The sequence below is a fragment of the Colossoma macropomum genome, unplaced genomic scaffold (genome assembly GCF_904425465.1).
Source record: "Colossoma macropomum unplaced genomic scaffold, Colossoma_macropomum, whole genome shotgun sequence".
Classification (NCBI taxonomy): domain Eukaryota; kingdom Metazoa; phylum Chordata; class Actinopteri; order Characiformes; family Serrasalmidae; genus Colossoma; species Colossoma macropomum.
The window spans coordinates 12,597,465-12,613,143 of NW_023494784.1; the positions used below are offsets into that span (position 1 = coordinate 12,597,465).

A 15,679-nucleotide genomic window follows, 5' to 3' on the forward strand; every position below is an offset into this window, starting at 1 on the left:
GACCTCAACATCACTGAATGTGTTAGGGATTACTTGCATTGTGAGAAGCAGAAAATGCAACCAACTTCTAAGACTGTACGAAGCCCTGCTGGTGAAAGGCGTAGGAACGAGGTAATTAACTCATGGCCACGACTTAGTAAGCCATGGAAACGAGATCCTTATGCGTGGCCACAACTTAGTAATGCATGATCTTGTTCCCACTCCTTATTAAGTCGTGGCCACAAGTTAATTATCTCATTCCCATGCGTTAGTAAGTCATGGCCATGCATTAGGATCTCGTTCCCACAACTTAATTATCTTGTTCCCATGCCCTATTAAGTCGTGGCCAAGCATTATTTTTATGTCACCAGAGCGGCTCTGTAAAATACTGAAAAATGCAATATTGTATTTAGTTGTTGAGTATGGAGCCCTGCTGGTGACATCCCATATAAAGAAAAATAATGCGTGGCCATGCCTTATCAACGCGTGGGAACAAGATCCTAATGTGTGGCCATGACTGAGTAAGTTGTGGGAATGAGATAATTAAGTCATTGCCACCATTTAGTAAGCTGTGGGAACAAGATCATGCCTTACTAAGTAGTGGCCATGCATTAGCCTCTCATTCCTATGCCTTACTAAGCTGTGGCCATGCAGTAGGATCTCGTTTCCATGCTTTGCACAGTCAGGGCCATGACTTAATTATTTTGTTCCCATGTCTTACTAAGTCGTGGCCACAAATTATTTTTATTTATACAGGATGTCACCAGTGGGTCTCCATAGTTGTAGTTTTTGTTTAATGTTCTGTTTTGTTTCTTGATGCTGTAAAATGATTAACTTGTACTTAATGGCTGTTCTGACTGGAAATCAAATAAATGAGCTTCTGTATAGTACTGTTCATTCTCAATATAAAATATATAAACAGAATTATAAATATAGCATGCATATGTGAGATAATATAGATAAACAAGAATGATGTCTGAACCTTGTAGGTTACTGATACTTTGACAAGCGTGGGGATTTGTTGTTTGTTGTTGTACCTTATCCAGAGGGATCTGGAGATGCTGGATCAGGGTGGAAATCTCTGGGCTAATTAGAGACTGGTTCAATGGCATCAACACATCAGCGAGGGAGAAAGTTGCATCTGTACGGGATTGGAAAAGAAATCATGAAGTTAATAAGGAAGACAATCACATGTGAGCAAAATATGTGAAATATTAGTAAAATTTGTGTGTGAGAAGCACCAGGCTTTGGTTATATATGAGCTCTTGTATAGGTTTTTATACTGTATACAGTAATACAGTAATGCAGTAGTAATATTTGACTTAATTATGATAGTCCAATAATAGATGGTATTAATAATAAACACTTGTGTATAGAAGTCATTTATGTTTTGCAGCCTTTGTCAGATACTCTGTTAGGTTTCTGAGAGCTAGCAGCTCTTTGAACCCATAGCTATAATTTGACACCCTCTCTTTAATCAGCACTTCTTATCGTTTTATGTTCGAGAAAGGGCATCAACTCACCTTGAGCTTATAGCTCAGGCAGCAAGGAGCGACTCGCTTAGGTAATTTTCCTAATTTCAGACTAGACTAGGTCTGTCTGTCTCTAGACTCTAGACTTATTGAAGTTATGCAATAAATCAGCAAGCTGCTCTTTCTATTGTTTCCCGTGTGACTCTATGAACATGAGTATACCCCCTTGCAGGCTCTGTTTTTGGTATATCATCAGGGACCCAAGAGAGTCAGCCAGCCTATTAGCAAAAACAAGCTTTGGGAAGCAGGGACTGACATGCAGGATGAACATTCACTAGCTAACCCAACAACTGATCTAACTCTGAGTGAGTCTTCCTCATTAATGCTGTAATTAGGTAATGAGCTGGAGGAGTAATTGGGATAATAGGGATAGAAGTTGTAACAGACGAACAGCGGGAGGCGATGTTTGCTGCACATACTTCTGCCCTTCCAGTTACGGAAGTAGTTGAGGATATCAATTCCTTCATCGATGGCTGGGTTCAGCATGTCCAGAGAAATGTTAGCCTGTGGGAAGCTGCTCTGAATCGAAGTCAGGGCCCTATAGAAAAAGAAGAAAAAAACTCTGAGACTATTCACGGTCAGGAGGCAAAAACAAACCCTCACTTTCACATATGCTAAGATTACAGCATATATACAATAGTGTGCAAAAGTTTTAACACCCTGGTCAAATGACCTGTTTTGTTGATTTTGTAAGAGAAAATAAGTTAACACATCCTCTACAGAGAACCGTGTTTTTCTGCTAATTTTACTGTACAATTTCTGTTTTTGCTGAGTTTAATGTAAAGGAATAAAATATTAAATGTACAGAAGTGCGTTCTCTCTAGAGGTTGTGTAACTTATTTTAACTCAGAAAATCAACAAAATGTAATTTGCCCAGGGGCGCCCAAACATATATATAGCATATACACTGATCAGGCATAACATTATGACTGCCTCCTTGTTTCTACGCTCATTGTCCATTTTTCAGCTCCACTTACTATATAGGTGCACTTTGTAGTTCTACAATTACAGACTGTAGTCCATCTGTTTCTCTGCATACTTTGTTAGCCCCCTTTTACCCTGTTCTTCAGTGGTCTGCTGGAGTTTTTAAGCACCTCAGTGTCACTGCTGGACTGAGAATAGTCCACCAACCAAAAATATCCAGTCAACAGCGTCCTGTGGTCAGCGTCATGTGACCACTGATGAAGGACTAGAGGATGACCAACACAAACTGTGCAGCAGCAGATGAGCTATCATCTCTGACTTTACATCTACAAGGTGGACCGACAAGGTAGGAGTGTCTAATAGAGTGGACAGTGAGTGGACATAGTGTTTAAAAACTCCAGCAGCACTGCTGTGTCTGATCCCTGAGCACCTGCACAACACACACTAACACACCATAATGTGATATGAAGGTTATAATGTTATGCCTGATTGGTGTACATAGTACTGTGTATTTATTATTCAATTATTTTCATATATATAATTTTGTAAAATTTCCAGTCAAAACAGCTGTTAAATATGTCATTCATTTTTCAGTAACAGCAAACATGTCAAATATATTTAACACAACATATACTGTCTGGCCACTTCAATAAAGTGGAATTCCACCAATTTTTCAAAACTTACGCATAGTGCAATCATGAGATGTTAACAAAGTCATTCATAGTGGTTTGGTTTGAAATGCTTCATTGTAGAGAAGCTTACGGACAGTGGTGGTAATAGGAACCAGGGACTGCAGTGTTTATAGTGCAAATATAATGATTTTATTTACTATCCAAAACCAAAGGTGAACCTACAGGAGTCTTCTCAGAATAATTATGGTATGGTAAAATAGAGGTAATTCTGGAAAAAAATGTGTTTTATTGGGGACTATATTGCCTCACAACAACCTGTATACACCTCTCCACCATGAAGGTGTTAAAGAAAACAATTACTTAAAAGATTTTCACAAAATGATTGTAAAACAATGCATTAGACACCAGCAGCATAAACATAACTTTCTGTGAGGGAGTGTTTACAGGCAATAAACCCTTCAGGCGTCTGGTTCCTATCAGGACTGCTATGAACAGTTCTGACACAAGTTTCTCTACAACAGAGCATTTCACCCCAATCCACTCTGGATGACTTTGTTTATATCTCAAAGATTGACCTATGCAGAAGTTTTGAAAAACCCTTTAAGTACATCTAACTTGTATCTACACTCATGGTGGTTTAGCACTTCGTAGCTAAGCTGTTGTTGCTCCTAGATGCTTCTGTTTCACAATAATAGCACTTACGGTTGACCGGGGCAGATCTAGCAGGGCAGAAATTTCACAAACTGACATGACTCATCAGTATGACCCATTCTACTGCCAGTGTTTGTCTATTGAGACTGCAAGTCTTTGTGCTCAATTTGATCCACCTGTTAGCAATGGGTGTGGCGGATTATACCTGAGCTCAATAATTAGAAGGTATGTCCCAATACTTTTGTCTATATAGTGTAAATTCATGGGCGGTGTATATATCTTGTGTACCATCACAGAACACCATGACTGATGTTCGATGTTCATTCCCTCTACATGGTTCCTACACTCACTCACCCCTTCAGCCCCAGCAGCCTCTCAGCAACAGCCATGATCCTGTCCTGGTCACTAGCCTTTACGAAGAGGTCCGGCAGACCCAGCAGGAAGTCCCACAGTGGGTTCTGCTTCTGAAGTTGACCCACTGCTATCACGGCCATCTCAACAGACTCAATAACCTTTACCGGATCTTCTAGCACCAACTGTGCCAATAGCTGCCAACAAACAACCCACACACATAAAAACACAGATTAAAGCAAGTTGAAAAGAAACTGTAGGCAGACATCCCATCACGTCACTCGAGTGGTATGTGACCTTTTCCATTTGTTTTCTTTTCACTTATGCAACTTTCTTTTAACTGATGCAAGTCATATTGTCTACTGTATACTTTAAATTCAGGGTCTATTGTTAAATGAGCACATACTCTTTGGCTTCAAGGGTGTGTATGTGTCACAAATGGAGAACTGAAATAAGTCAACGGATTGTCTGTCACTGGGATGGACAAAGCAGGGACGAGGTGGAGCTCAGAGGGAGTGGGATAGTGTTTGTGCTCTCTTCTATTCAGACTGCATGTGAGGGTATATACCACAAGACAGAACACAACACGTCAACCTGCCAAACACTGAGTTGAATACATGAAAGACAATGAAACACATTATTTGTACTAGACATTGCATTTTTTATTTCTTTAAACCCTAAAGAGGCTCATATGTGAGACAGAACTTCTGTTCTTAGCTCTTATAGCTATGCACATTGTAGCCACTGAATAAATTATAGTGGATCCTGAATAATAAGTATTAAGATTAATAACTGAATAATAAGCTTAGGGTTCAAGGGACTGACAAGGGTCTAACTTTCAATTCCTTCTTTTAACATATTTATTAATCATATTTACTAAAACTAGGCACAAAAATCATAGATACAGCCCTATGCAAAAGTTTGGGCAACCTTGGTCAAACTACGCTTTGTTGATTTTCTAAGTGAAGCTAAACTAACACGTCTGCCCACTTCTGCACATTTTAACGTGTAATTACTGTTCATGGCACATTTTACATTATATGTTTTTTTTTTATTTGACTAAACCACATCTGACACATTTAATGGTTTAATGTGCTGAATGGATTAGAACAGTCATATTATAACAGTTAATAGTTTACAGTCCTTTAAGTTCTTGGTATTAACCTGATACGTGTGTTACCAGGTTAATACTTGGTAAGTTGGTAAGTAGTTACAAAGTGCTGTGACTATTTTGGAAGTAAGTACCAGAACACAGTCTAGCTAAATTACATTGAAATGTCTGACAGGTTTTAACTATTAAGTTGAAAAGGACACAGTAAAATATCTCATAATTGGACAATTATTTGGAGTAGCAAGGTGGTAAGTACCAACATACACTAAATCTCACTGTATTGCCATGTGTTCAAGCAGGAAAGTAAACATAAAGCCTCTTTCAGTAGATGATGTGCACACTGTAAAACTACACTAAGAATCATCGTTTTCTTTTTTTACTGCCCAGATTCAGTTCTGTGTTTAGGTGTAGACTCGAAAATACTATATAAAGCTCTTATGTCCTCACGTGTCTTTGTACTGCCTTTTCCCCCATAGAACCATCTGGTACTTGGAAGTGTTTTCAGTGTTTACTTTCCTGCTAAAACATGTAACATTACAGTGAAACTGTACAATGAAAATATTTACTTACAACTTACTTACCTCATCCAAATAATGATCCAATCATGACAAATTTAACTGTCTTTTATCTGTTTTATAGCTAGAACCTGTTAGGCATCATCATGTTATCATGTTACCCAAATAATTATCTAGTACTTTTGGACACTTTTGGTAAATACCTAGAACTTAAACAAGTGTAAAAGAAGGCGTTACTAAGTTTTACCATGTGAATACTACACGCGAGTGAGATGAACATGTTCATTAAAGAAAAAGTTTACTTAAAGGGTGTCAAAAGCTAACCATGTCAAAAACTGAGTGATGTTCATTGAAATAACCTTTTTTTACTTTCCTTTAGTCTTCAGTCAGTAAGTATAATAGTACACCAATGCTACTGCTACTACTAATAATGAAGACACATTCTTTATTTGTATAGCACTTTTAATTTTAGTTACAAAGTCTCAAAATGTTTTTAACAGGAATATAAGTAAAACTAAAATTAGAAAGATAAAAACTCTACTCACTAAATAAAGATAACAACACAATTGCGAACATGAGAAAACAAGCCACAATATTTCACACTTAAAAATGATGGTTCATGGAAAATTGTTCAATACAGAACCGTTAACACTCAAAGAACCCTTTGCATGATTAAAACGTCTTTTGCATGATTAAAGACTTTTTCAACAAGGTTCTACATAGAACCATTTTCTTTGCTGAAGCATCATTTTTAAGTGTGATGCTAGCCTAAGCAATTAATCTGGATTACACCAATCCAGGTTCCCTGGAATGCTGTTCCACAGTTCAGGAGCTTTATATTAGAAATCTCCCACCAACTGAGCTGTAATAGATCGTAAGAGTTTGCAAAAAAAAATCTATTCTTAGATGCATCGCGATGCGGATGTGAACGATTCTGAATCGATTCACAAATGTCAAAAATCGATTTTCTAAATATTTAATTTATAAAGTAATGTTGACGGAACGTAAAAAGCGGAACTTGGAAGTGGGGAAGTACAGCACCCGGACAGTCTGTGGCGGCACATAACAAAAACACTACTGGATGGTGAAATCCGACCGGCTCCCTCTGCATTAAAGCCAGGTTAGATCAGGAGTCACAACCCAAATGATAAGAAGAGCCATTTTGACCTTTCAACAAAAATCAAACCACCTTAGGAGCCACAACATTTAATGTCCAGTATGTCTCAGTATGTGATAATGTCCTAGTGTTCCTCAAATGTCTCTCAGCGTTCGACTGTTTTCCAAGGCTGAAGTCTTATTCTCCAGCTTCTTGTTCGAATTTTCCTGTTCCACCTTAAATTCTGACTGAGGCGCCAAATGTAAATGCGGCACCATTTAAGGTGGAACGGGAAAGAAGCTGGAGAAGAAGCGAGTTCATCTTCGCAACTGTTTAGTGTTTGACAGTCTCTCGTTGCAGATTTAACATACCATCAAATCAACTGCGCTGCTTATAAATGCGAATAACGCATCGTTGCTATGTGACCTGCAGCCTGCATGTTGCAAAACAGGGCTTTCACGCTATGTTGCTACCTGTCTCGAAAAAATTTTACTGACACAGTGAATCTCCCAGTAGTTCACTTGCCACATCACTTCCATTTGGTTTATTAATAAAAGATATTGGAAGTAAATTCATTATAGATCATTACAAATACTTTGTTTTAAAAGTACCAAGTCTTCAGACAGTGAGAAAATAAAAACGCTGTATAGAAAAAAAAGATGCATCAAGATGCATCGATAATCATTTTATAATCTCGTCACAGGCCTCTGAATTATAATCGAATTGAATCGTGAGGTGCCTAAAGATTCCCACCCCTACTAGTTACATTCACTTAAGTACACATACATAAGTGTATTAGCATGTAAAGGAATCTGCTTTGTACTCAGTTTTGTTTGCCATTCATATTTACTAGTTACTAATTCCTTGTTTGTGTTAAATTTTATTATGTTTTGCTGCTTTGTGATTGGTCACATCTCTGAACTTGGAGTGTTAGCATTTTCTGTTAGGCCAAAAGTATCCCAAAAAGAGCAGAGTGAAGCAGTATAAACGTCAGTTCCTATGCTGAAGGACGCTGGATTTACTTAGAAGTTCCACTGCAGTTCTATAAAATACTTAAGTAGTTTTTTGACCCAATGTACTTCTACTTATATTATTTTGTGGGAAGGTACTTACTTTACTTAAGTATTAATGTTTTTACTTGAGTATGGATGTACTACTCAACCCACCTCTCACAAAAAAGTGTAGTAGAAAATAATGACATCACCTTGATAACAAAGTTGACGAAAGCAGCCTTTATGATAGACAACGCCTACTGGAAAAACCTTTATTAATTTTTATGTAGGTTTATGTCAGTGGTCATGATAAGCTTATCTAGGTGTCATGTAGCCTTATGAACGCTGGCCTACAGTAAATTCTTACCAAAAATCTTCCACCTGATTTGGTACTGATTTGGTACCTATATCCTAAAGTGCTCTCCTAATTAAATAAATAAAACTAAACAGTAATAAATAAATTAAAACTGTTAGATCTGTGAGGGTGAGTGAAGTGTAGTGTGGGTATAGGAGGTGTATCCCCACCTGGTTGAGTGTCGAGAAGGACACTTCCAGCAACGAGTCATTGGACCCACAGAACCTGACCAGTGCAGCGGTCATCTGGTCCGTGCGGGACAAGTTGAGCACAGACATGGAGAAACCACAGAAGGAGATTTTCAGGCTGCGTAATGATTCCAGGATGGAAGTCAGCGTGTCCTAAAGGAGCCAAACAGAATAACAAGTAGGAGCTATTACCTTCATTCAGTCTCTCTGAGGGACTATCACCAAAGACGGTCTAACCAAATAATCAAACAAGCGGCCTATGAAAAATATGCTCGGCATTTCTGCACTCAGATATCAGGCAATTGCATCTTCATGCACCTTTACAAAGGACTATGTAATGTGTTTGAACAAACAACAACACAATTGCTTTCTCAGCTCATTAAATCCAGTATGTGTACTCTGGCTGCTGCTTTTCGTCAGAAGCAGGTGCTTCATTATATTGAGTTTGTTGCCTTCTAGTTTTCAGTAGCAAAACAAACATCCATTTCGTACAGTGGCGGCTGCTCTACTCAACAATGGAATGCCGGCCACAGACAGTTGGACAAGCTGTTTATAGCACAAATGATATACTAACATAAGATCTTATCAAACATATTAAAATGGCCTAACAGCTATTAAAGAGAATAAAAACATCATTAAAACACCACAGATTTCTGATGATTTAGAATGAAGATTACAGCAGTTAGTTATCAGGTACAGACTGGACAGACTGAGATGACAGATGACAGCAAGGCCATGAATCATAATGACAGTATTCCAAACCTGATCGGCCTGTAGGGTGTTGTTGAGGATGTCCAAGATAGACGTGGTCATGTTTGACGTGCCTTGAGTGCTGGAATCTTCAAAATAACAAAAGGCTGTTTAGCAGGCTGTATGACAAATTGCCTTAGTATAAAAAATATTGTTAACCCTTTATTTGGAGTGGTACTTTATAGATAATTAATAAACTCTAAACAGATTATCAGTAACACATCAACAACATATCAGTGAAGTAGCAGTAGTGAAGCATCTGAATACCTTGAGGTAAATATCTTGTAGATGTTCTGTTGATACATTACTTACATTAAGTAGATGTGTTGTTAATATGTTACTTTGGTAACACTTTACTGTAGGGTGCTGTTCATATGGCTACATGACACCCATATAAGCCTGTGATGACAACTGACATAACCCTACATACCTGTTTATAAATACTTATTCCAATAGGCATTATCTGTCATAAAGGCTACTTTAGCTAACTTTGTTCAAAAATGGTAAATGTAACCTTTATAGAAAATGACACCTATTGGAATAAGCATTTATAAACATTTATGAAGGGTTATGTCAGTTGTCATGACAAGCTTATGCAGGTCTAAAATATTAGTCATGTTCAACTTCACAGGCTTTAAATGATTAGTAGGAAGCTGAGTTGTGAAAAAATTTGTTTCATATCAAATCTAAAGGCAGGGAACATTACAAAAATTATAGTATGTGTATAATATATTAGTAATATAGTATATTAATCAATCACAAATTGTTAATGCTTATAGTATAATTTTGTAACATTTAAATGAATGTTAGATGTATTGTGCAGTGCCCTCCACAAATAATGCCATGCCTAGTAAACATGAGCAAATCAGGCTATGAATTGCTGACCCCTTTTTGATCTTTTGATCTTTTATTCAAAATAATAATAAAAAATCTAACCTTTGTTTGGAGCACAATGATTGAAAAAAACTAAATCGTATCAGGAAATAAATATTCTCAAATCTGAACAAATGGCAAAGGATCTGAGACCATTATTTCATTGTCCTGCTTGCATCTCTATAATCCACTTTACAGTATCTTACAGTGCAAGATTTTAAATTAAGTCTAAAAGTAAAACTAGGATATTGGACAAGCATATCTAGGTTATTAAGACATGTTCAGATCTACTCCACACTCTTCAACCACAGCATTAAACTCTGATGACAAACGATGACGTCATGGCACAGTTCGGTATTTGTTTGAACACATGGAACCTATGCAGCACTTGATTATGAGCTGAATCAGGTAAGCTGTGGTGAGGAAGATGCTGAACTGTGGTTCAGACAGGAAGGGCAGAAGGCAGATACTCACTGAGCATTTTGTCCCACATCTCCAGGATCTGAGACTGGTTGGATGTGTCTCTCTTCAGGAGGGCATGAACCAGACCCCCCTTCTGTAGGTGGGCTAGGGGGGGTAAGCCATCCTGTAGCTTTGATGAGCTGAGAGAGAGAAAAAGAGAGAGAGAGACTTAGGCTGTGTTTGAAATAATGGTAGAAATGAACTTAACAAAGTTAACGTAATGAGCTCAAGTGGCTTATTGCTTTTATAAACGGCAGCAACATGAAATATGACATTTATTATATTTTTTTACTATATTTTATATTTTTGTATTATATTTTTTCAATAAATTATTTAAGTTAATGTTAATAACAACCAAAATAAACAAGTCTGCCACTAAGAAATGTAGTTAATTTAAAAACAAAAGAATAAAACTAAATAGTTTTACTATTTTACTATACAGTGTTGTTGCTAAACAACCATAAACTGCTCAAAGAGGAGAGGAACATTTAGATGCCCATAACCATGTATTCCAGTTATTTCATAAACTTTTTAGCTTTTTGTCATCTAATAATTAACATAATATAGTACTGTTTTATGCAAAAACCTTCACTTTTTAAGTAGTTTTGCTCACCAAATTACCACCATGACAACAGTGCTAATTTCCATTATGTAATTTTCATGATCCAATTAGGACCAAGCTAACCATGTTGCCCACACTGGGGCTGAATCTCAAATGCCTCCCTATTCCCTACATAGTGCACTACATAGGAATTAAAATAAAGTGGAGGACAAGTTTCAAGTGACACATTCTTTTATACTGCAGTGTCATAGTGAATCATGTATATATCTATGTATATATGTATATATCACTGTTATATCAATGGCTATGTTTACATGCAAAGATTTTTGCAAATCCGATTGAATACAATCCGATTACAGATTCAGACTGAGGTGTTTATATGCACACCCTATTCAACAATCTGAAGGAAAATCTTCGTTTACATGCTCACTACAAGTAATCCGATGCAAAATGACGCGCATGCGTGGAGTAGCGCGTAGAGTAAACGTTACCATGACAGCGAACATCACGTGAGGTCCAGTCCGCGTGAGATGAGTTTCCAGTTGACGCGCTTGTGTTTTAATTGCTTTAAAATGATGTCAGACTCAGGAAAACGTGCTTAATATGTACGTATAAAGGAAGCGGCGGGAGGAAGACGTCGTGTTCTGAGACACATAAGCTGGTCGTCCGTCCCACCGCCGTCTTTTAAAGATCAGAGCATAAACTTCGTCTCCTCTGCAGACCAGTTTCTGCTCCGCCATGCTGAGCGGTATAAACTTTCGCCATGACGCGACGCACATGAGCAGAACATACTTACACGTTCTATTTAACGGATTATTTAGAGGTTTACCCACCTCGTTCAATCGAATAGAAATTGTATTCCGAATGGCCTCAATCGGACTAGTCTATTCCGATTGAGGTGTTTACATGGACGTGTTCTATTCCGATTGAGCTATTAGTCGGATTATTAACGGATTATCAGGCTGCATGTAAACGTGGCTAATGTGAAATTAACATCATTAATATGAATGATATCCATGATATTAATGGAGTTGTTTAGCCTGTTAGCTGTCTTTTAGCCTGTTAGCGAACTAATCAGCTTAGTTCAAGTTAAGTAATAAGATTTCAGCCCCTCAGTCTAAACAAAACAGTGGTCCTCATTCTCCAATATGTTCCTAAGTCTTCTAAAATGTGTTCTTGAGAAAGGTCCTAAGAAAAAGTCTTAGATTTGTGACATGATCTTAAACCACAGAACTGGTCGCACCTTTGTGTTCTTGAACGTGTGTAGATTCTGTTCTTACCTAAGAACAAATCCCAAATGAATGTCAGAATCTTTGTAAAAACTTTGGGTTCTAAGAAGAAATTTCATCTTAAGAATGGTTGGTGAATCTGTACACTTGGTGGTCCATGTGAGCAGTATTATAGTCAAAGATTATTCCATTGAGATGTACATGTATCCAGTATTTTGCAACAGCTTTGAATGGGGCTCAGCCAATCAGATTTTAGGACCACAACTACCTGTTTTATAAGTTAAACTACCTGTTTTATAAGTTAAAGTGGAATTCCCCTTTGAAGATGGTGACTGAAGTTGCTTGACAAGTGTCTTATTTTCTAAATGAAAGCATGGGGACTTTTTCAAAATCTTACTAATCTATTAAAAGCAAAAGTACAGAGCCGGTAAAACCTGAGTGATAGTTTGAAGAGAGAAAAGTTAGCTATGCATACAGTTAGCATAATGATGAAGAGTGTCATCTTACACTGAAATAAACACTACAATGTACAGCAACTCGACTGACTGGAAAAACATTGAATAAGGAAGGGAAAACATGCAACAAAAATAAAAATTCAAAAATAAATACTTCTAAAAATAATACAAGTTACAGTAAAAACAAAGAAGTACAAAAATAGAAAAAAGGAATTAGTATTCAGAAAATACATAAAAAATATAATAAAACAAATAAAAATATGTTAAAAAAGTGAAAATAATTACTTTATAAATTGTGAAATTCTACAAAATTAAAAAAAAATCTTGACTTTTAAAGGGAAATTCCATCAATGTTTTAAAATTATGCAGTAAAAAATTCTCTTCTAAAAGCCTGAAAAAATAAGATAAATGGTTTCAATTCTGGTTATTTTTTTTCTATGATGAGAAAAATAATGCACATATAAACATCACCTCAGTCTCAGCTGAGCAAGTCATGTTCATGTAATGGTGGCTTTTTAAAAAAACAATGTGATTTGAATACAATCCGATTACAGATTCAGACTGAGGTGTTTATATGCACACTCTATTCAACGATTTGATGGAAAATCTTCGTTTACATGCTCACTACAAGTAATCCGATGCAAAATGACGCGCATGCGTAGAGTAGCGTTTAGAGTAAACGTTACCATGACAGCGAACATCACGTGAGGTCCAGTCCGCGTGAAATGAGTTTCCAGTTGGCGCGCTTGTGTTTTAATTGCTTTAAAATGATGTCAGACTCAGGAAAACGTGCTTATAAAGGAAGCGGCGAGAGGAAGACGTCGTGTTCTGAGACACATAAGATGGAAATCCGTCCCACCGCCGTCTTTTAAAGCTCAGAGCATAAACTTCGTCTCCTCTGCAGACCCGTTTCTGCTCCGCCATGCTGAACGGTATAAACTTTCGCCATGACGCGACGCACATGCGCAGAACATACTTACACGTTCCGATTGGAATGTAATCGGATTCAGGCGTTTACATGGCTATTATTCTTCTATTTAACGGATTATTTAGAAGTTTACCCACCTCGTTCAATCGGATAGAAATTGTATTCCGAATGGCCTCAATCGGACTAGTCTATTCCGATTGAGGTGTTTACATGGACGTGTTCTATTCCGATTGAGCTATTAGTCGGATTATTAACGGATTATCAGGCGCTTCTCTACTCAAACTGCAGCATGCCTTAACGAGCCATGCATATGTGGGAACGGCCACACCCAGAGTTTACCTCTGCTTATACATGAGCTGAGCCTTCTTGTCAGTCTTTTATCACTCTATCAATATCTCTATCTGTAGCATGTGTTGTGCAGGAGTGGTGGAATGTACATAATGTCGGAGCATGCAGCAGAAAGAACTCTCTCCTGGACTGATTAAATGCCTTAATACTGTATGATGTCACAGCTTATCAAAAGCAGTCTCACGCAATACTACACGTGAAAAAAAGACATGTGCAAGGACAAAAGTCCAGACCAAATTGTCAAAATAAAAAAAAAAACAATTCTTCTTTTGGTCTTTTGGGGGTACGTTGCCTTGAGGCAACATAGTGCAACAAGAGAAAGAAATGATATCATGGTGTCGTATGAAAACTAGTTTTGAAATCTAAAGATTTGAAACAAAACTGTTATGATGTAAAGTGATTTCTTGCAGACAAAACAAGTAAGTAACAGTCAAAACCATACTGAAACATAAAAAGAATCAAGTAGTTTTTAAAAAATCAAAAATTCTAAAATAAAAACTATTGATAATAATAGCAAAACATTAGGGGTGGGAATCTCTAGGCACCTCACGATTCGATTCGATTACGATTCAGAGGGCTGCGATGCGATTATAAAACGATTATCGATGCATCTCGATGCATCTTTTTTTTCTATACATGCTTTCAATTTTCTTACTGTCTGAGGACATGGTAGATTTAAAACAAAGTATTTGTAATGATTCACAATGCATTAACATCCAATATCTTTTATTAATAAAACAAATGGAAGTGATGTGGCAAGTGAACTGGCAGGCTCTCATTCACTGCTCTTGTTTGGAGACGCTGCTGCCACTCATCTGTGATAAAATGCGCTGTTACGGTTAAATAAGATAACCTAAGAGGTAAGTGGTGTCCACGGAGCACATTATATATTCTTCAGGGATTTCATAACTTCGGTTTTGGTTTCGTGATTTTTTTGGGGGGGGGGCGCGAAAGACTGCAGGTCACCTAGCAACGAGGTTTCGCTTGGCTAGTAGCGAACGAAAAAGGAAAAGAGAAAGACGAACATTTGGAGATGAATGGACTTATTCGCATTTATAAGCAGCGCAGTTGGTTTCCTGGTACGTTAAATCTGCAACGAGAGACTGTCAAACACTAACTGAAAGATGCGAAGCTGCGAAGATGAAGTCGCTTCTCTAATTTTCCCGTTCCACCTTAAATGGTGCCGCTTTTACATTCGGCGCCTCAGTCAGAATTTAAGGTGGAACCAGAAAGTTCATCAAGAAGCTGGCGAATGAGACGCGACTTCAGAGTTGGAAGAAAAGCGGCTATAGCTAAAGCTTAAAGCAGAGCAGAGTAAATCTGTGTTTTCGTTTATATTTTTTAGCCTAAACTAGCACATTATCACATACTGGACATAAATGTTGTGGCTCCTAAGGTGGTTTGATTTTTGTTGAAAGGTCAAAATGGCTCTTCTTATCATTGGGGTTGTGACTCCTGATCTAACCTGGCTTTAATGCAGAGGGAGCCGGTCGGATTTCTCACTCATCCGGTTGTGTTTTTGTTATGTGCCGCCACAGACTGTCCGGGCGCCGCACTTCCCCACTTCCAAGTTCCGCTTTTTGCGTTCCGTCAACATTACGTTATAAATGAAATATTTAGAAAATCGATTTTTGACATTTGTGAATCGATTCAGAATCGTTCACGTCTGCATCGCGATGCATCTAAGAATCGATTTTTTCCCGCATGACAGAATTGACTGTAATGTGTTTTTTTATATATATTAAT

At 37.6% G+C, this 15,679-nt stretch overlaps 1 protein-coding gene across 1 annotated transcript in view; it reads right to left on the bottom strand.

Annotated features, from left to right (window-relative positions):
• The window catches only part of LOC118809395, a 41,517-nt gene that overhangs the window by 10,168 nt on the left and 15,670 nt on the right, over positions 1-15,679 (bottom strand). The window contains exons 5-10 of the mRNA XM_036572674.1: positions 10,424-10,551; positions 9,089-9,165; positions 8,309-8,479; positions 4,073-4,266; positions 1,931-2,049; positions 1,017-1,120 (exon numbers count right to left, since the gene is read on the bottom strand). Of these exons, the coding sequence (XP_036428567.1) occupies positions 1,017-1,120; positions 1,931-2,049; positions 4,073-4,266; positions 8,309-8,479; positions 9,089-9,165; positions 10,424-10,551 (793 nt within the window). The remainder of the gene's footprint in view (positions 1-1,016; positions 1,121-1,930; positions 2,050-4,072; positions 4,267-8,308; positions 8,480-9,088; positions 9,166-10,423; positions 10,552-15,679) is intronic.